Raw genomic sequence first — 22,888 nt, 5'->3', positions numbered from 1 at the left:
AATACTGAAGCAAATACCCAAATGTTTTGTTGTTGTTGTTTTTGTTCAAAGCTGGAATCCCCTGCAGCTGGGTGAAGCCAGGTGTGTGACAGAGTGTGGCTGGCTAAAATGACTCAACAGCTAAGACCAATCAGTTGCATTAAACACAGGTTTTATTTCACATCAGATGATGATTTGAGTCACTGACAGTGCCCCATTGACCTCACTACCCAGAGGACAGCTAGAGCCTGCTCCACCCCTCCATCATGAGTGCATCACACTCTGTGACAGCATTTCATGAAGCACTGCTGCTGTAGATTATATTTTGGATGCTGGCGTACACAGTCTGGCCTTAGTTTTCTGTTAGAAAAACTGCAGCTACTCCAGAGGGTTTGTTATCCTTCTTTAATGTTCCACACACGAACAAGATACAGGATGTGTTGAGATGTGGTTTCCTGAAGTATAGAAATAAATAAACAATAAATGTATTAATATGTTACAGACTTAAAATAATATGACTGTGAGCTAAACACACATATCGTACTACACAAATAATGCAGTAAGATAACAACTGAGGTCAAATAATACTCTCTAATGGCCACATGGGGCGCTTCAGACCGCACCATTACAATTTAGCACCGCAATAAACGTAAATATCGTCAGATATAAAACCCATCCATGGTATGTAACACTCAATCAGAACAGAATCATATGTTTAACACACATATGCAAACTTACTTGGTACTCACGCACAACCGACACAGAACGACAACGACCCGACTCTGCTTAACTCGGTCACAACTGCAGAGCATGTACGCAGCACGCTATAGGTAACTAGCTGCCCTCGGGTTCCCTCGGGACTACTCGGGTCTTTCCGGTGACGTTCGGTGATGTGACGGTAACGTCCCGAACACGGCAGAGCAGGGAAGTTTGCACAGCTGCTTTAAATTTCAACAACGATCCTGACCCAAAGGTCGGGGTGACGTGGCAAATATAAAAGCTTACATGTGAACAGATAAGACACAGTGAGAGGGTGAAACCAATGAAAAGTAAAGAAAGATGAAGGAACAGTCCAACATTTTTTTTGTGAATACACCTCTTTGCTGTCTTATACAGACTAAGATGAGAAGATCATTATTGTTTATTTCTATGTGTATCCAGTGCAGAGACGATCCAGGGCCTAACTGCCATAATGAAGTTTACAGAGAAGAAAGCTAGATTTAAAACCTCATACCAAGTCCAGAGCCACACTAGCAGACGCATGCTAACATGCCTACAATTACATTACTAACGTGCTAATATTTAGCAGGTATAATGCTTATCATGTTTACCATCTTACTTTAGCATGTTTGTACTAAATACACTAATAAACTAAAGTACAGCTGTGGCTGAGGTGAATGCCATGAGTTTAGCAGTGTTTCTTATTTAGTCATAAACCAAAGAAGGCAGAGGATTACAAAGTCATTACAAATCATCCTGAGAACAACATAAAGGTCTGAACTAAATTTCATGGTAATCCATCCAACATTAGGTAATGAAGTTCATTCTTGACAAAACAATCTCAAATCCATCTCCATCTGTTTTTTTCTGTGGGTTTCAACTGAATCATGTGAAGCTAGTAAATGGACCTTGAGATGGGACTGTGTGGTCAAAATATCCTGATGCTGAGATTTGCCAACCGGCATCACTTTGCTGTCCTTAGTGCCATGCCACTAGACTGGATGAAGAAAGGAGGAGAAGGCGCTGCATGCTCATTTGCAAAGACGAATATTTCCACATTTGATCAAATAAAATTTTATGTACTGATGTGTGGTTAAACTAGAAAAGATGCTCAATAAAACCCATGCAGTGTGTCAAGAGGATTAAATCAGTGGAGAGAGACAGTGAGATAGGCGAGGACTGAAGCACACAGAAGACAGACAGAGAGAGAGAGAGAGAGAGGAGAGAGGCTGTGGTTGTTTTCGTGCTGCATTCATGCCTCTCTCTCTATGGAGAGCTACCATCATCATATCCTATTATAAGCTTCCATCACAGGCTCATGTCACATATTTCTCACAAATGGGTGTGTGAACAGCGAGTACAAGCGGCACACTCACACCAGGGAAAGCCCCACTGAGATTTCAGTGGAACTCTTCAAAATCAACGCCTCGGAGTCACGTGATCAGCTGGACAAGATGGCAGCCTAGGCTTTCAGCTCCCGGCCCAGCATTGCCAAATTGTTGATTTTTTCGGAGCTAGGGGTTTCCATACTGGCCTATTGTGTTATCTAAAGATAGATAAAAACGATGTCTACAAAAACTAAAAGCAACCGTCAAGATATTGACGCCATTGCCGAGTCCGTATTGCAGAAGCAGCGTGACTATCTGGAACTGCGCCTCTCTCAGATTCAACAGGTGGGGAAAGACAACGACGAGAAGCTAAGTGCTATCCAGGCTGAGCTAGCCACGCTGGCGGCCGGCCTTGGCACCATCAGGTCTGATGTAAATACACTGAAAACCACCGTCGCAAGCAACGCCAGTACATTGAACAGACACGACCAGGCTCTTCAGGCTATGGAGCTCAAGCTAGCCGACATGGAGGACAGGAACAGAAGGTGTAATATCCGCGTCACTGGCCTTGAAGAGGGGCTTGAGGGGTCCAATGCTATTCAGTTTCTTTCACACTCTCTACCTAAGTGGTTCCCCACTCTCGGTGACATCCAGATTGAGATTATGAGAGTGCACCGAATTTACAATGACAACGCCCGCAACCGAGGAGCTAACCGCACCCTGATTTTCAACGTGCTTCGCTACTCGACCCGCCAGGCCATCCTGCGTGCCACCAGGAAAGACCCTCTCTCCATTGAAGGTCGGAGGATTCGCTTTTCTCCAGATTTCAGCAACTTCACCGTCAAGCGACGCCAAGGTTTTCACCAGGCTATGGATGCAGCTCGAGCTAAAGGTCTGGACTTCTTTTTACTTTATCCGGCCACTCTGAAAGTTAAAGACGGTGCTCAGTACAAAGCCTTCACCTCACCCAAAGAGGCAGAGGTTTTCTGGCATCAATGCCGGCTCCATATCCGGAGACTTCGGCGCGGGATGACGGCGCTTCCTCGCCTTGACCTCAGATTCACATCGGCCATTTCTGTGACAGAACTCTGTCCTTGTTTCCCTGTCGAATCTAAGACTTGGTACGTGTGGACTGTTTCTTTGTTCTTCTCACACTACTTCACAAGACAGACATCCTGCTGTCACCAGACACTGAGGTCTGACATTAAGTCACCGCTTTAATAGCCACCTGATGCTCTTCAGTTGGTAAGCTGCCAATGAGCCTGATATAACTTTGTTTATGGGTTATTATTTTGTTCCATTATGGCGGTAGGCCTATCTGAGTTCATAAATAACCCAATTTTTGCACTATGTTCAGTCAAACATAGCATTGTTGCAAGAGACGCATTTGTTGAAAGCTGACGTTGGTCGTCTTGCTAATAGATTCTTTCATACTGTAGCATTCTCCTCTGCTGACACGAAAACTAAAGGTGTGGCGATTGTTGCTAGACGCAGTCTTCCAATAAGAATTATAACATCCTGGGCAGATGACATGGGTAGGCTTGTAATTGCTAGTATAGAATTCAATGCAAGGAAAATAGCTCTTATATCAGCGTATGCACCTAATGATTTCAACAGCAATTTCTTTAATTCAATTACATCGAAAATGTTAGAATTAACAGAATATTCCTTCATTGTAGGTGCAGACTTCAATGCAGTGTGGGACCCAGCTCTTGATAAGTCGAGCACAACCTCCTCAGGGGGGCAGGTTATGGCCACGAACGCTCTAAAATCTTGGGCCAGTAATTTGGGGCTTGTGGATATGTGGTGATTAATAAACCCCTCCATCAAAGACTACACTTTTTTCTCTGGCCGACATAAATCTTTTTCTAGAATAGACTTCCTTTTTGCTTCCCCCCAGCTCTTTCACTGTATTAATACTGCTGTTTTACTCCCGATAGCTCTGTCAGACCACAAAGGCGTCTTCTGTTCTGCAACTCTGGGCCGTCTATCTAAACGCGCAGCCAGATGGCGCTTTAATACCTCGTTATTAAAAAACGAAGCATATATTAATCAGTTTATTATAGGATTCAGAGAATTTGTTGTTTTTAATGTTGGTTCTGTAGAGGACCCCAGAATCCTTTGGGATGCTATAAAAGGCTTCATTAGGAGTAACACAATATTATTTAGCTCTAATGCTCGCAAATCTAGATCTCTTCAGTTACAAAATCTTGAGACAGAATTTTCCAGGTTGGATTATATTTTGCAAACCAATTTTACAGAGCAAGTTGCTCTACAGCGTACGCTAGTTAAGAAGGAAATCAACAACATTTTGAAGCAACAGTCAGAATTTCAAATTCACAGGACCAGACAAAAGTATTACTTTCATGGTGCCAGACCTAGCCATCTCCTGGCCATGAGAATTAGGACCAGTGACCACTTTGCAGACATCCCAGCTATTAAGTCGGCAGGGGGCAATATTAGCACTAACCCTAAAAAGATAAATGATACATTTCAAACTTTTTACTCTGAATTATATAAATCAGAGGTGTCCTTAGATCCTTAGATTATCAATATGATAATTTTTTAAGTCGTTTACATTTGCCCCAGCTATCAAGTACAGGTTCTACTGACTTAGATAAGCCAATCTTATTAGAAGAGTTGTGGGAAGCAGCAAAAGCTATGCAGAGAGGAAAATCACCAGGCATTGATGGGATCCCTCCTGAATTCTATGTTATTTTCTGGGAGCAGTTGGGCCCATTTCTTTTGGATATGATTGTTTTTTCAATTGAAAAAGGCAGATTCTCAAGGGACGTTAACACAGCCCTCATCTCTTTGCTGTTGAAAAAAGATAAGGATCCTACTGACTGCTCTAGCTACCGCCCTGTCAGTTTCCTAAATTCTGACTTAAAAATTTTTGCAAAACTCCTTGCTCGCCGCCTTGAGCACCACATGCCATCATTAGTCAGCCCTGATCAGACAGGCTTCATAAAGTCGCGGCTTGCAGCAGATAATGTTAGACGCCTACTTCACATCATTGACACTGCAACAGATAATAAAACACCCATGTCTGTATTTTCACTTGATGCTATGAAAGCCTTTGACCGATTAGAATGGTCGTATTTATGGTCTGTTTTGGAAGCACTGGGTTTCGGTAACACTTTTATTGGTATGATTAAGACACTATACTCAAATCCCTCAGCACAGGTACTTACTGGTCAAACGTACTCCTCCCTCTTCTCAGTCTCCAGGTCCTCACGCCAGGGCTGTCCGCTAAGCCCTGCACTATTTGTGCTCTCCCTGGAGCCGCTAGCTCAAGCAATTCGTCAGTCCGATTTGATCTCCCCCATCTCTGTTTATAACACCCAGCACCAGCTGTCCCTATATGCGGACAATGTCTTAGTTTTCTTGGAAAATCCTGCTCAGTCGATACCACACCTTTTGAACACCTGTGAGGAGTTTGGTAATATGTCAGGTTTTAAAATTAACTGGTCCAAGTCTGCTCTTTTACATCTAAATGACACTGCAAAAACATCTGTCCTCCCAATCAGTATTCCCATAGTACAACACTTTAAGTATTTAGGAATTGAAATATTTTCCTCTTTAAATCAGATTATTAAGCATAACTACTCATTTGTACTGAATAAGATCTTGAGGGACATGGACCGGTGGATTGACCTCCCCATATCTATTCGAGCCCGTATCTCTATTGTAAAAATGAATATTTTGCCCCGGTTCAATTTCGTAAGCTCTATGGTTCCTCTTCCCCCTCCATCTGATTACTGGAGCAAGCTCCAATCTGCAACCTCCAAATTCATTTGGAACCGGAAGCGGCCCCGTCTGAAATTATCTATTCTTCAGAGAAGGAGGGAGGATGGTGGCCTGGCCGTCCCCAATTTTGAACTTTATTCTTGGTCGTTCGTGCTCAGGCCCCTGCTCTCCTGGTTTGATTCTCATTCCTCTGTCTCTTGGCTCATGCTAGAGAGCAATATAGTTCAGCCATGGACACTTCAAGACGTTCTCTTTAGTAACATTTCTAAAAAACAGTGTCAACTACGCTTTGGTCCCATTATCTCTCATCTTATGCTGGTATGGAGATTAGTTGAAAAACACTGCCATCTTTCCTGCAAGTGGCACATCTTTTCTCCTATATTCAATAACAAGGCACTTCTAATTGGGGGGAGACCTATCGGTGCTCCCCAGTGGGAGCAGAGGAGTGTTCACTATTTAAAAGACATTTATAATGATTTTGGATTACTCTCTTTTGCTGATATTAAGGATGCATTCGACCTGCCAGGTTCCACTTTTTTCTTTTATTTACAGCTAAGGTCAGCGCTTAGAGCACATGGCGTGCCCAGGCAATGTCCTTTACCTACCCACCCACTCCGAGATTTATTCACTAAACAAAACAGACCTAAGGGTATGGTATCCAAACTGTACCATTTTTTACAGGTAACAGACCTTGTTTCACTCCCTGTGGAGAGGATCTGGAGGAGAGACTGCCCAGACCTAGCTCAGGATTTGGATTGGGACATGATGTGGTCCAGCATTCATGAGGCATCTCGTAATCCAGATCATAAGCAAATTCATTTTAATTTCTTACACAGAACATACCTTACCCCTGTTAAACTCCATCACATGAAAATTATTAATGAGCCATGTTGTAATATGTGCTCATTGAAAGCCCAGGGCACATTTATTCACATGTTCTGGGACTGTCCTCCTGTCAGACAGTTTTGGGGCAATATTGCATCCAAATTGTCTGATTTGATAGATGATACAGTGCCTGTAACTATATGTGTGTTGATTCTAAATAATCTGTCAATCCTCAGTATTTCTAAACTCAAAAAGCGAGTCATCTTTGCTGGACTGACGGCAGCCAAGAAAATGATTGCAACTCGCTGGAAGCCACCTCATTCTCTGACTACCCAGTCTTGGATTCTCTCTTTTTTGGACGTCATATACATGGAGCTTTCAACAGCTCGGATTAATGGTGCTAATGATAGCACCCTCAACACCTGGCGTAGCACCGCTGACTCTTTAAAAAACATGCTGTAAGTTGATTTTCCCACTGGCTCTCTCGCCTCTCATCTAGTGCTTCTAGATGTCAAGTCCCTTCTGTCTTGTCAATATATGTCTGTGTGTATGTATGTATATTTTGTAGGTTATGTATGTAATTTTATTTTTCTTCTTATATTTTATTATTATTTATATATATATATTTTTTTTTTATTATTATTTTTTATTATATATTTTATTTATGTATTATTATATATATATAAATTATTATTATTATTATCATTAATACTTTCACTGTGTTTTTTCCCATGACACGTTCTTATGTCTTGGGCCAACTGTCTTTCTTTGAGAATCCATTCTAATAATATTGTATCCCCTGTAATATTTCTGTTGGACTTAATGGAAATGAAATAAAAATTTGATCGCAAAAAAAAAAAAATCAACGCCTCAGAGCACGCTCCCCCCTTGACAGTTCCGCTATTACTGTTGTAATAAAACCACGTATCACTAATATCAGCTGGTCACAGGCTGACTGGTGTAGCCTTTGTTTCAGCTTCTCTTTTTAAAATCGTTTAATTCCCAGCAGGGGGGTTTAGCATTTTTCAGAGGCTCATTTTGCAACTGAAGTTACAATCACCAAAGTGTTAGTTAGGAAGTTTTTTCATCATATGGTGCAACAGTGGCTCTAATTTATGGAACAAAGCTGTTTTTCATCACTGAGTCACTCTGCTCTCAAATGTATTTTATTGATGAATCTCCTGTCATGTTAACTGCCTCTAACATGTCCTTTCATCCCTTCTTTCTTTCTCTTATCCACCCTTCTTTTCTCGATTCTATCTCCCCATCTCTTTGTCTATTACATCATTTTTCTATCTCATGTTTCCTCCCCATGCCACTCTTCTTGTTTTCTACCACCCTAACTACTTCTTTTCTGCACTCTATCTCTTTTCCTTCTTGCTTCCTTCCTCTACATCCTCATATTTGTCCATCCTTCCATCCATGTCATCCTTTTTTCCTGACTTTCTCCACCTTATGACTCTAACCTCCTCACATACTTCCTCCCATCCTCCTTTCATTTGTTTTCTTTCACGCTTCCTTTCTCTCTCCATTCTTGTATTTTGCCATGCTTTTGCTCTTTCTTTCGTTCCTTTCTTTCTTTCTTCATCTGTGAATTGTCTAACATCCATCCTACCTTTACCATCACCCTCTCTACCTTAATCCAGGCCTCCCTTTCATAAATCCCCCTATCAGTTCTTTTGACCCTCCTTTCAGTCTTCTGCCTATTTATTACCCTCCATTCCTCCACCTTCTTTCCCCACCCCCTTCCCACCCTTTCTTTCCTTTAACTCTTGTTCTATTGCTTCTTTTTTATACCATTTTTATCCCTCCTTCAGCCCCATCATCCACCCTTCCCTCTTTTATTTTGATATTTTACATTCACAAACACCTACTGTTGAAATAGTCATTGCATTTCAAACCCTCCATTTGCTTTTCTTTGCTGTGTCCAGTGATTACAGTTAGAGCTGTTATTTGAATGAAACAACAACCTGATCTCCCTGCAGGAGTACCGTATTTTCCGGACTATAAGGCGCACTTAAAAGCCTTTAATTTTCTCAAAAAACGACAGTGCGCTTTATAATCCGGAGCGCTTTATATATGGATTAATTCTGGTTGTGCTGACTAACCTCGAAGCGATTTTGTGTGGTACACGGCGCTCACGGCGCTCTGTCAAAATGTTTTAGTACGACTTTGGTAAACTACAAAGCCGCACCGCTTGCAGCATTACGGCTATCGTAGTCAGGAGCGTCGCGGAGTAATACATACTGTGCTTCACCATAATATTACAGTGTGCGTGTATAAGGACCTATAAGGAGTTATTGTGAATACGCTAACGTTTGATTTAGCGGTAGCAGACTGTGCTTTTTTTACGTGTTACAACTGAACAAGGTTGGGAGTTATTGTGAACGCGTTTAATAAAGTCTGACTGACTTATCTGACTGTTTTGTTTCGCTTAATGCGCCTTATAGTCCGGTGCGCCTTATATATGAAAAAAGTTCGAAAATAGACCATTCATTGACAGTGCGCCTTATAATCCAGTGCGCCCTATAGTGCGGAAAATACGGTAACTGAAATGTGTCTGCTGTCATCAGGTGGAGCGAGGCTTCAAGGCAGTTCATATAGCTGGGATGGAACTGCAGCACATGGGCCAGCAGACAATGGGGCACTATCCAGTGCATTTCCATATGAATGGAGACGTGGATGAGAGAGGGGGCTACAATCCCCCCACCTCTGTCAGAGATCTGTCCATCCACCACTCCTTCTCCCGCTGCATAACTATCCATGGCTCCAATGGATTGCTGGTCAGTTAAGAATTTTTTTTTTAAGAGTTTTTTTATTCAGTTTTTTACTTGATGTATTTGCAAAGAACATAATTTAACAAATATTATAGTGTTACAAGTTGACAATGCACATGTGATATGAAATTATGAGACGATATAAAACCAAAAAGTAACATGCCAGCAAAAAATGCAACTCAATTGAGTAAGCAAATACACATACTCCCCAAAATGTTCAATTGTCTATCTATAAATGGAGGAATCTCTCTGTCTGCTCATTGCAGCAGTTGTTGAGGCATGAAAGACATTTTCAGTAGATACTCTTGGTGAGCATCCTTCACTGGAATTAGGGCGTCATCTTAGAAAACAGTATCCAGTTCCCTCAATATATTCATGATGGATACTTCTTCACAAGGCACAGTCACTTTGCAAGGAGTCAGTTAATCTAACATGGAAGATGGAGCTAAAGAAGAGCTGCCCATGTTAGAATCAGAATCGGTTTTATTGCCAAGTATGTTTCCACATTCAAGGAATTTTTGCTGGTGATTGGTGCAATTGGGGATCAGGGGGATCAATGACAGTGGGGCTCTCTAGCCTTGTTGATAAGGCTGATAGCAGACGGGAAAAAGCTGTTTTTGTGGCGAGAGGTTTTGGTCCTGAAGGACCGCAGCCTCCTGCCAAAGGGGAGTGTCTCAAAGAGTTTGTGTCCAGGGTGGGAGGAGTCAGCTACAATCTTCCCTGCACGCTTCGGAGTCCTTGAAGCATCCTCTGCTGAGCTTTTTTGATGATCACTTAATGTCCTGTGTAAAGGTGGTTCCCAAGAAGCGGAAATGCTCCACGGTGGCCACGGGGGAGTCGCACAGGGAGATGGGGGTGGGTGGGGCTGGGTTTTTCCTTAAGTCCACTATCATCTCCACTGTCTTCAGAGCGTTTAGCTCTAGGTTGTTCTGCCTGCACCAGGTCACCAGACGCTCAGTCTCCCACCTGTAGGCAGACTCATCGCCATCAGAGATGAGTCCAATGAGAGTGGTGTCGTCTGCAAACTTCAGGAGCTTGACAGACTGATGGCTGGAGGTGCAGGTACAGGGAGAAGAGCAGAGGAGAAAGAACGCAGCCTTGTGGGGATCCAGTGCTGATGGTCTGGGAGTCAGACACATGCTTTCCTAGCTTCACGTGCTGCCTCCTGTCAGACAGGAAGTCGGTGATCCACCTGCAGGTGGAGTCAGGCACTCTCAGCATGTAGATAATGGTGCATACAGTAACAGAGGTATTGCTGATACTTTCACAGCCAATTGGACTTGGCAGTTGGCAGTTATTTCTCCAGTCTGATGTGGGAGAGAAGCCATTAGTTTGACATCATGCCAGCCCATGATCAGTATAATTCACTGTCTCTTTTTCCTCCCAGGTAAAGGATGTGGTAGGTTATGATATGCTAGGCCACTGTTTCTTCACGGAGGATGGTCCAGAAGAGAGGAACACGTTTGACCACTGTCTGGGTCTGATGGTGCGAGCAGGGACCCTGCTGCCTTCAGACAGAGACAGCAAAATGTGCCGGGATATCACTGAAGGAGCTTACCCAGGATATGTGGCCAACCCACGCCAAGACTGCAGGTAATACAAGACACGCATGTAACAACATTTAACCTTTTCAGTGCCATGGCAGACCTCCCATGGATCTGCCATGTAGACTTCTACAAGTCTCCAAAGATACTAAATATGTCAGGCTGAATTTTGATAATGATGCACAACACATCTAGAATACTTCCAGGTGATGGAAAGATGCAGCCATAATAAATGTGTCCTGTCAAATGTAAATTTAATGAAGGATTAGAATGTGCAAATAGAGACTAACCTATAATGCATTTCCAAAGTGAGATTATTTGTTTTCTCACACCACATCTTCTTTAGAGACTTTTATACAAGATGTTCAATACTAGAAATAAGCAGGAACACAGAATTACAGTCACTTGTTACAGAAAGTTTAAAGGAGTTATTTGTAAGTTTTGGTGTCGTTACATAGTCAACCTTAGCATTAACAGCTTTACCTACCAGTCTAGAAGCACTATTTCTCTCTTGAAGCTGTTTGCATCCACTATAATACCCTCAGCGTACAGTACAGTAGGAGGGAAGTGATATGATTTTACATTTTACACACAAATTTCACTGTTCAACTAATGTTACCAAAAATTAAATAACTGAAAATTTAACACCCCCAATCTGAAGTGAATCTAAGTAATCACTTAAAGGTCCTATATTGTATAAATGAGATTTCAATGTCGTTTTTGATTATGAAGCAGGTCTAGGCTCTTTATTAATACTGTGAAAGTCTTAAACTCTAAGGTAGAAAAGTAGCTTCATTATAGTCATTTTCATCATTTTTTTTATTAGTGGAGCAGGAATATATGGAACATTTAATCTCCCATTATGCATCATTTTCTGTTTTGAATTGAAAACTGTGCTCGGTACATTGCCTGCACTGACAGTACCTCCAAACATCACTAAGCTCCTGTGTGCATATTCTTAGCTGTTCAAAGAGGTTATCTGCCTGGAAACAGTGTTGAATAAGGATCCAGCACATAGTCCCTAATAAAGATAAAGAATCTTGTTATTGTGATGTTCACAGGCATTTTCTCCACCTAGAGAGAGCATGTGTGGAGTGAAGTAGCAGTATCATGTTTGGAGAGGGTGCAGTCTTATCTTGCATGTGACTCTGTTGCTAGTAATAATGGAGTTTAGTATTTCTCCCCTACACCCAATACAAAGACCATCACACCAGGTCCACCTCAATTAGAATGATACTGAAGTTGAAGTGATATCTCTCCTTACATCTGATCTCAGAGCAGCTTTCTTTCCCGTAAAGGATCTGATGCCTGTTTGCATTCATCATGTAATTTACTGCTCACTTGTGGCGGCAGCAGGGTATTGTCTCTGTAAGCTAGCTTGTCTGTCAGCCGTTGTACCTATAATTTCTGGATCTTTGATTGGTGATTAGCTACAGCCAAAGTGTGCTAAGCAAATCATTGATTCAGCTTTTACTGTTCTGAGATCAGTTGTGATAGTGCAATGTATTATGTGCATGCGCAGACGCATGTTGAAACTAAACATGTGCAGTAAGTGTTAAGAGGCAGCAGCAGATAAAAAAACTACTGTTTTATCATCTCTGTGTAAGATCTGTAGTAAGTCTGAGAAATTCGAGACAGAATATTGTTGCAGGAGGAGAGCAGCTCCTTTCAGGAACAGATCAGTACAGAGGTTGTGAACAGAACAGGGGAGAAAGAGAGAGAGAGAGAGAGAGGGCAGTGAGGCTGGTGAGGGAGCAGAAAGTTAGCTTGTTAGTTAGTAGTCTAGCTGTGAACGTAGCAATTGTATGTACTACAATGTTCAATGTATGTGCACGTTAGGCTGTTTGTCAATGACTAAATGCTATGACTCCTCAAACCGAAGTTCCCGGGTCTCTGAGCTTCAGCTAAAGTCCAGACATTGAGCCAGGAAGAATTACAACACTGAGGCTGGAAAATACAGGGGTAGTTGGATGCTCAGTTCTGTTTGCCTATCTGTAAAAGTCACTGCATGCAACTGCAATGCAGTAATCACAACTTCTGGATTTAATGTGAGGTAACATTTGAGAGTGTTTCAGAGTTTATTGTGTACCTACAACAACACACCTCCAGTACCACTGTGGTGATTGGAATAAAGGTATATTTGTTCTGTCAAGATTTAGTCTGGAACAAAACAGTGTCACATGCAAGCAGAGAAACTCTTTATGACAGCAGAGAAACACTTTGAAGGCAATAAATGTCTTGACCTGAGAGACTGGCAGAGAAAATGAAATGTTTCTCTCATGTCTTAAAGATACGAGAAAACAAATAATTAACAGTGCTAGAATGGTCCTGTAGAAAATAAATTTACACTGGAAAAGGGCAGAGGCTGAAAACACAATAGCTCATTAGGTAAAACTCTCCCTCTCTCTTTCTTAGACACACACACACACACACACACACACACACACACACACACACACACACACATACATACACATTACTGTTTGACTCCAGTGCCATTTTGTTATGTTTGCGTGAGTTTGTAGCACCTGCAATTATTTCTCAACCCTCATAATGATAGATGGCATTTTCAATTATCCACCAACATTGTAAAGTTCAGTGAATGATCTGTTACATAACTTTTGATCACACAGAGCAATGAAATAACAAACAAACAAAATAAATTGAAAAACTTGAGAACTGTTTTGTGCTTCAGTTTATGCATTCAAATGCATGACTCCAAAGATGGATGTAAACATATAGTGGCAACTAGTACAACACTAACAAATGGTCCAGAAACATCTCTGACTTCTCTGGGCCCGAGCTCATTTAAGATGGTCTGAGGTGAAATGGAAAACTGTCCTGTGGTCTGACCAATCAGAATTTCTAATTCTTTTTGGAAATCATGGACACTGTGTCCTCCAGGCTACAGAGGAGAGGGACCATCCAGCTTGTTATCAGTGTTAACAGTTCAAAAGCCAGAATCTGTGATGGTGTGGGGGAGGCATTAGTGCCCATGACTTGGGTAGCTCACACATCTGGGAAGGCTCCATTAATGCTGAACGATACATACCGGTTTTGGAGCAACATATGCTGGCATCCAGACAAAGTCTTTTTCAGAGAAGGCCTTGCATATTTCAGCAAGACAATGTCAAACCATGTTCTGAGAGTATTACAACAGCATGGCTCCTTAGTAGAAGAGTCCGGACACTAAACTGACCTGTCTGCAGTCCAGACCTGTCACCTGTTTACAGAATGTTGTTAAAAGAAGAGCTGATGAACACAGTGGTAAACATGACCCTGTCCCAACTTTTTTGAAACGTCTTGCTGTATCAAATTCAAATTGAGCAAATATTTTTCATAAAACAATAAAATTTCTCTGGTTCAACATTTGATATGTTGTCTTTGATATATTTTCAGTTAAATATGAGTTTACATGATTTGCAAATTTTACAGTGTCCCAACTTTTTTGGAATCAGGGTTGTAGTTAATTTTATATATATTTATATTTATGTATAAGCCCCCACTATGTAGTATGCCAATAGCATAGCCATCTTTCTCATATACATGCAGATTAAACGGTGGGAGAGACAGACTGCACAGTGGATGCATGGAGTCCATAGGAGCATAATCAGTATTTCAACATCTACAGTAATTTGCCATCCCCAGAAATAAGAGCATCTTTTTATTTACTTTCAGGTGGAGGCATGTTGTTCACCACAGTGAATAAGATAATGCTGTCCTCTCTTTAGAATGTGTCCCAAGTACAGTATAGAACTTCAGGCAAACAAAACTGTATCATAGCCAAAGAAGCTCTGTGACCACACTCAGTCTTTGCAGGAGCAAGATGACACGCTGCCTTTGATGTTATAGTATATTGTAGCATATGCTGCTGTGCACTGACAGTGTAAGTCTGGCCTGATAGCAGACATGGTGATGTTTTAGGAACATGCTGAATGTTTGACACAATTAAATACGTAGCATATCAATATTTGACAATGTCCAGCTGTTCCACTCCCATCAAACACCGACATGGCAAAAGCAAAGAAGAACTTTAAATTTGCACTTACCAGCTGTTCTATTTGAATCCTGCCAACAGCGCTGCTTTGTGATGGAAATCTTGTGAGCCCCTGGACAAAGGCTCAGGAGACCCACATGTCTTAAGCAGACATTTTATTGATGCTCTGTGCATCAGGGAGAAGAGTGATAAGCAATGCAGTCAACAAGTTAACCAGTGGTGTCACCCCAAATCTCTGGAGCTGTGTGTTTAAACCTAGAATCCTCACACAGCACAAGCTCACACATGCATGAAGACTATTGAATACCTACATCTAAACACATCTTACCTAACTCACATTGTCGATCCAAATTACCCCTTTCCCATGAAGAAAGACTAATTTACTAACTAACAGACTGTTTGTTATGGCTGTTTACCTTATCAGGACCTTCACAGCTTCTACAAAAAGCTCAACTAATGGTAAAGCACATATAAATTAACTGTGTGCAGACTATAAATTAACAATAAGAGAATAAGAGATCACAACTACAAAACACCTGGTAACTGAAGTTTATCTTGCTATCTTGCAGCATTGCATTGCTATTCTGATTATGTGACTGACCAACGAAAACCTAATCTTAAGTCAATAGAGCAGTATTTCACTGTTATTTTAAGGGTGCATTATCAACAAGTCTGTTATGCACTAGTAGAGTGTGCTGAAAATGTGTGTAACATTATAATACAGCCTACAGAAGGTCAGAGCATTATTTGTGCATATTGTGTGTTGTGAGTTGCACAACATTGCCATACATCATTTACGTCCAAGAGACATCCATCGCGCATGGCAGAGAGGGGTTCTTTTTTACTACCTGGTTAATCCACCACAGCGTTTCCCATTCATCACCTAAATTTGTGCCACAACAGTGGCATAAAAGATGTCTAACGTTTCCTTGTTGAGCTGTGCGCGGCGCATGGATTGTTTCAGCCCTTTTGTGCCCCTCAGGGTGTGCTGAGCTGCTGCATGTGTGTGTTGGCACTGGGCTGACTGGTCAATCACAAAGTGTAGTCAACTCACCACAAATAGAATCTTATTCTATGTGAAACACTGCACCATTATGATACCAAGGTGCAAGTGCACCTGGTTTTAAATTGAGTGGGAGCTAGAACTTTGATAGCCATATTCATTTTGAAAGCACAACAACCAATGGAGAAACTCCAACAACCTTAACCTTATCAGTCTCATCACATGGTATTCTGCGAACCAATGGTACAAACTTCATCACTCAGTCAGCCACTCAGCGACATTCATATTTATAGGGCTGGCCCCACTGTTGCAGCTTAGTCAAAACCATACATTGAAACTCTTACAGTCTTGCTGTGATCATTCCTACTGCTCATTTTGGCCACTAAAAGATCTCTAATCTGCCTCCAGTGTAAGTGATGGGGGTGATAGCTTCAGCTGTCTGAGTAAAAACAATCAAGTCGGTATCCTTTAAAACTAGTCTTTGTAGTCTTTGTGTTTCTCTGGAATGTTTCCTTGTGCATCTTTTTTTTTCAGGACAATTCTGTCTTCAAATCACTTCACTTTGGAAGTGCATTAAAACAAAAATTTAGATCGAGTTAAGAAGTTGCAAACGACAGCCAACATGGCTTTCTCCACCATATGCACACATACGCATTCACGTACATACACACACACACTCACACACACACACACCAGTAGGCATGGTAGAGAGGCATAGTATTTAAAGATGCTCAGAATATAAAGCAGTTTAATCCAGGTCATAAGACTTTTTATCTCACCACACTGCCTGTGCCTTCAGCTGGAGCACAAAGGTTAGGGATACATTGACTTTCACTCATATAGAGTCATCTACCTGCTCTCCAAGATGAGGATACTGGAGGGATTTGCTGTTTCTAACGTCATCTCAGTCTCTTGTTTCTGGTCTGTTCCTGTCATTTTTTTCTTTTTTCCTTTCCTCTTTCCTTTCCTAAGTTATCCAGTAATACCCAATGCAATATACTTCTAATGAGGATTTTTGTCCAGTTTTTCTGGATAATTGTATTCTGTAATGATTTCCAAATCCCAGTCCATTTATCACTATGGTTCAAATACTCCAATTTAATCTGACATGATTGTGCTAACAGTGTTCCCATTTGTTAATTATCCATCGAAGCCATCTCCATCGGAGGCAACAGCAAAACATGGCAATTGGTTGTATTTTGTATTCCTTTGGAGAAGGCGGCGCACACACACACGCACACACAAACACATACATGTACAGTACATAGATAAATTGTCCTTTTACGCTCAGCAGACCTACACTAGTACATCAACATACCTGGTAGAACAAACAGAAACTTGCAGTATTCATTCCCACAGACTGCAGATGTGAATAAACTTGAGTTCACTGTGAAATTGCGTGTGCTCGAGCACGTGTTTATTTGTGTTTTCACAGTTAGCTTATTGAAAATGATATGGGCAGTGATGGAACTGCATCTGAATTTCAGTCAAATGAATATGTAAGATACAGTAAAAAGGTGCCATGTCCATTATCATCTGTTCAAACCAGTGTGTAGCTGGCTGCTGTTTGTGAGGACACTGTGCACACTGCTCTGATTTCACAGTAGCAAATACATGTACACCTTCTCACAAGGTAAATACCAAATCAAGTTTTTTATCAATTGCAGTCGCACTCATGTTGTTTATCTACTTATATGTCTGATGCCCTTATGTATATTGGCCAAACTAAGTGAGCCCTTAAGATAAGATTTGCAGAGTATTTGGCGGCTATTTGCCAGCCTGAAATTTTAAGATTATGTAGAGATTTCCTCTTTGCCAAGAGAAGAGGGCATTCTGAACATACCAACCCCGTTATGAAACTTTTCCTGGAGCACCCTGTGCACTGTTGCTGTGCCAAGCACACTTGGAAACAACATGGGGTCAGATAGAATACATTATCATACGTTATAGGTGGACATGTTAGAGGTTGTGATAATCATGGCATCAATCATGACATTCACTACTTTCATCCCTTTTAAACACAGGACTCTCCCTGTTGTGATGCACTGATGGTTTGAGAATCTCATGGAAAGCTTTTCTCAGAGGAAACTTGTTGTTGTCTGGGATGTCAAAATATGGATTGTAATTAAAAATACAGTGCTTCAGTTGTCACTTTGGCCATCCATGTTAAAAAGAAAGTTGATTGATTGATTAACCATTGCCCCGGTGTTTTGTTAGCTGTGTAAATGATTTTCAGTGTACCAGTATCCAACAAGTTTGTTGATTTGCAGTAGAAACTCCTGAGAGAGACTGAACAGATACCTGCTGCCTTTGGTACAGAGACCCACCACAGAAGAGGAAAGGCCATCAGTCTAGACTTCCCACTAACTGTCGTTGATTACAGAGATGTCAGCTGGCTGAAAAAACAGAAAATTAAACTGGAAAGATGAGTAAAACATGAATAAAGTGGGTTGTCTGATTTTAGGGCGGTTTATATGTTTTCAGTGAATAAAATGACGAAGATACACACTACTTCCAGTGTAATCCAGCTTGTTTGCACTCCATCATATATCAGTCAAACATTCCCATGTCTTTGCCATTACATACTTTTTAATGACACATGTTAACTACCTGATGACAACATAGAAAGTTAACCATAATGTTTTATCTACATTTAAGGTCACATGCCAGAAACACTAAACAAACCTCTTTATTTTTATAATGCATAGGTTAACACAGGTTACCAGCCCAGTGGGGCCAGGTACCATTAACATAGCAAATGCTAAGTTATCAGCTAATGCCAGCACTAGATTGGATAGCAAGGTGCATCCGTAATTCAAGTTAACTGAGCTCATGAAAAACAGGCTTAAAACAAAATGTTCTTACCAGAAAAATTGAATAACACAACAATTTCTTAAGACAACACATTTTTAGGTAAACAAAATGTTATCGCTCTATCCTCCATCCTGATCCTGATTGGTTGATTGAGTCATGTAAAACAGTGACCACACCTGAAAGCATACCCTGCTTTATCTTCTACATTACGTTACCCTAAATGGGATCATCATTTTTTAAATTTCAAAGTCAAAGCATAAACTAATTCGGCAAATGCCATCACAGTTACAAAATCAGGATTTGACCATAAGCAGTCCAGCCATGTAGGTTTTGACCTGGTCTTGTTATATACAGTAGTTGGCAGAAAGTTAGTTAGAAAGTTAGTTAACAACAGTTTGAAAACTGTGTAGAAAATAGTGTAAAATATCATTACAAACATCAGTTAAACAGAGAGACTGAATGAACACAGAAAACCACCAGAACAAAACTTCTCTAAGCAACTACAGGGAAGAGGTCAAAGGTCGTTGACCAGAAGTCAGTGGATTGTCAGAGAACAATGAAGGAGGATCTTCAGATCTGACACCAGACACCATCTTTGGTCAGTGACAGGGGTTAGCATCTTCCTCCATATACAGCCACCTGTTATCATGTGACCGAAATTCCACACGCAAATTGCATCTACCGATGAAGACAGCAAGACGCAGCTGAGAGCCTCAATTGGGCTCCTCTGATGTTTTCTACCATGCTTGAGATCATTTAGTGAGAGATGTAGAAAGAGAGAGAGAGAGAGAGAAATGTAAATGAAAAGATTTATTTAAAGTTATTGCACCAGACGTCTCTGTTCAGTACCAGAATATGACACAAGCGAGCAATGCAACAATCTGTTACTTTAGTTTTCTGTCTCCCACAGTTGCCTTCCTTTCTTTTTTACTATGATTCACAGCAGGTCTTCTCTAGCGCTGTTTATTATGTGGGCTGTTGTATTATTTCTATCTGTTAATCTAGTCAAAGGAGTTCTGACACCAGTCTGTCTGTTATTTTCTCACATAGAGCTCTGTCATGGATGGACACACTCTTGCATTTCCAAAAGTTTCTTCTCATCAACCAATTTTCAAATACACTTATTTCTGTCTGTTATCTTAAATACAGACAGAAATGAGACAAAGACAGAAAAACTGTGGTGATGCACCCCTGATGACAAATTCCAACAGTCTTAGTAAATTGTGTCCTGTAGCTCTTTGCTTCAGTCTTCAGCTGTGTCTGTCTCTTCCCTCCAACACTGGACTCTAGAGCTGACTTCTTGTTCCCCAGAGAGAGAGAGAGAGAGAGAGAGCCATTAGTGAAGATCAGAGTAAGTACTGTAGTACATTCATTAAAATAAGTCCAGCCACACTGTTGCCATGTCAATCATAAATGAGCTATCATGACTCAATGTCATCAACTGAGCCAGTAGCTCCCTTTACTCATGAAGACTGTAGTTGAAAGCCCTGGAAGAAGCTAAGCAGACCTTTGAGTTGAGATCATCTTTGTCAAACTACTATTCACAAGAAGGAAGTTCTGTGTTCAACTCTAAACTATATTAAAAATAAAACATTTAATGTTCGGTGACCAAAGAAATACAACAAAAAAAGTGACACAAAATCCAGCTGGAGGGCAGACTGTGGTATTAACAAATTCAATGTGTCATGTCTTAATTTAACCTTCTGGGATCTCAGCAGCCACATGTTAAGTTCATCTGTAACATATTCATCTAGGAACTTTGATGTTCATGGACACGTTCAAAAGATAATACAATTGATGAATTCAATTCAATTCAATTCAATTTTATTTGTATAGCGCCAAATCATAATATACATTATCTCAAGGCACTTTACAGGGTAAGGTCAAGACCTTACTTTGTTACAGAAAAAAACCCAACAGGGGGGAGGAAAAACTCCCTTTTAACAGGAAGAAACCTCCAACAGAACCGGGCTCAGGGTGGGCGGCCGTCTGCCTCGACCGGTTGGGTTTAGGAGGAGATAGAAAGAGGGGGAGGGGGAGGAGAGGGGAGAGAAGAGAGAGAGACAGAGACCAGGAACAGCTGTGTCGGTAATGGTGTTATCAATAATAATGACAGATAACAGTGGTTAATAGTAAAGATGAGTAGTGGTGGATCTGGATCCTGCTGCTCCCGAAGCAGAAATACCTGCAGAATGAGGACAGAGAGAGGGAGAGAGAGGAGAAGCACAAACTACGGGAGAGAAAAAATACAAAGTTAATGGCATGAAGTCATCGAGAGAGAGAGGGGGAGAGAGACAGAAATAGAGAGAGAGCGCCCAGTGAATCATGGGAATCCCCCAGTAGTCTAGCTCTATAGCAGCATAGCTAAGGGATGGGTCAGGACATACCCGAGCCAGCCCTAACTATAAGCTTTACTAAACAAGACAGTTTTAAGCCTGATCTTAAAGGTAGAGAGGGGGTCTGCCTCCCGAACCCACACTGGGAACTGGTTCCACAGGAGAGGAGCCTGATAGCTGAAGGCTCTGCCCCACATTCTACTCTTACAAACTCTGGGAACCACAAGTTGACCTGCATTTAGAGAGCGAAGTGTCCTATTGGGAAAATAGGGAACTATAAGCTCTCCAAGGTACGATGGTGCTTGACCATTAATGGCTTTGTAGGTGAGGAGGAGGATTTTAAATTCGATTCTGGATTTCACAGGGAGCCAATGCAGAGAGGCTTTTTGGGACATCCTGACAATAAAGAGTTACAGTAGTCCAGTCTTGAGGTAACAAATGCATGAACTAGTTTTTCAGCATCCTTTAGACATAGAATGGGTCTGATTTTAGCAATATTGCGGAGGTGGAAGAAGGCTGTCCTAGAGACTTGCTTTATATGTGAAGTAAAGGACAAGTCCTGGTCAAAAATGACACCAAGGTTTCTGACTGTAGCACTGGAGGCCAAGGTAATGTCATCCAGAGTCAGTATATTATCACATAGTGTATCTCTGAGGTGTTTTGGGCCAATTACAATAACTTCAGTTTTGTCTGAATTTAGGAGTAAGAAATTACTGGTCATCCAGATTTTTATGTCCTTAAGACAGACCTGAAGCTTGGCTACCTGGTTAGTCTCACCTGGCTTCATGGATAAGTACAGCTGGGTGTCATCTGCGTAACAATGGAAATTCATCTGGAGCCTCCTAATAATGTTTCCCAGAGGGAGCATATATAGAGTGAAGAGCATTGGTCCTAGCACCGAACCTTGTGGAACTCCATGACTGACTTTAGTGTTGATAGAAGAGTCATTATTAATCAGAATCAGAATCAGAATCAGTTTTATTGCCAAGTATGTTTTCACATACAAGGAATTCTTTCTGGTGATTGGTGCAATTGATCAGCAACAGTGGGGCTCTCTAGCCTTGTTGATGAGGCTAATAGCAGATGGGAAGAAGCTGTTTTTGTGGCGAGAGGTTTTGGTCCTGAAGGACCGCAGCCTCCTGCCAGAGGGGAGTGTCACAAAGAGTTTGTGTCAAGGGTGGGAGGAGTCCTTGAGGTGTACAGGTCCTGGAGGGATGGAAGATTGCAGCCAATCACCTTCTCAGCAGAGTGGATGATACGCTGCAGTCTGTTATTGTCCCTCTCCATGGCAGCAGCGTACCAGAACATGAACAAACTGGAGTCTATCTGACAGATATGACTTAAACCAGCTTAGTGTGGTTCCTTTAATGCCGACCATATGTTCTAGTCTCTGTAATAAAATCTTATGATCGATGGTGTCAAATGCGGCACTAAGATCTAGTAGGACAAGTACAGAGACAAGTCCATTGTCTGAAGCTATGAGGAGATCATTGGTAACCTTAACCAGAGCTGTTTCTGTGCTATGATGGACTCTAAAACCTGACTGAAAATCTTCAAACAAACCATTCCTGTGCAAATAATCACATAACTGGTTTGCAACAACCTTCTCAAGGATTTTGGAAATAAAGGGGAGGTTGGATATAGGTCTATAATTGGCTGAAACATCAGGATCAAGAGTAGGCTTTTTAAGTAGAGGTTTAATTACTGCAACTTTAAAAGCCTGCGGTACATAACCAGTTGATAAAGATAAGTTAATCAGACTTAATATAGAGGTGTCGATTAAAGGAAAAACTTCTTTGAACAACCTTGTTGGAA

The 22,888-nt window shown here is 41.3% G+C and overlaps 1 protein-coding gene across 4 annotated transcripts in view; it reads left to right on the top strand.

Moving 5' to 3' along the window:
- LOC139628189 (cell migration-inducing and hyaluronan-binding protein-like) overlaps positions 1 to 22,888 on the top strand; it is a 187,424-nt gene that overhangs the window by 131,335 nt on the left and 33,201 nt on the right. For all 4 annotated transcript variants that reach the window (XR_011692707.1, XM_071489626.1, XM_071489627.1 and 1 more), the window contains 2 exons: positions 9,176 to 9,385; positions 10,767 to 10,972. Coding sequence is in view for 3 of the 4 variants with exons in the window: in XM_071489626.1 (XP_071345727.1) it covers positions 9,176 to 9,385; positions 10,767 to 10,972 (416 nt within the window). In the remaining variant the exon portion in view is untranslated. The remainder of the gene's footprint in view (positions 1 to 9,175; positions 9,386 to 10,766; positions 10,973 to 22,888) is intronic.

This window comes from Trachinotus anak, unplaced genomic scaffold (genome assembly GCF_046630095.1).
Source record: "Trachinotus anak isolate AG129_WGS33_773 ecotype Australia unplaced genomic scaffold, CSIRO_AGI_Tana_v1 ptg000011l, whole genome shotgun sequence".
NCBI classification, from domain to species: Eukaryota; Metazoa; Chordata; class Actinopteri; order Carangiformes; family Carangidae; genus Trachinotus; species Trachinotus anak.
This window is presented reverse-complemented; position numbering and strand designations above follow the sequence as displayed.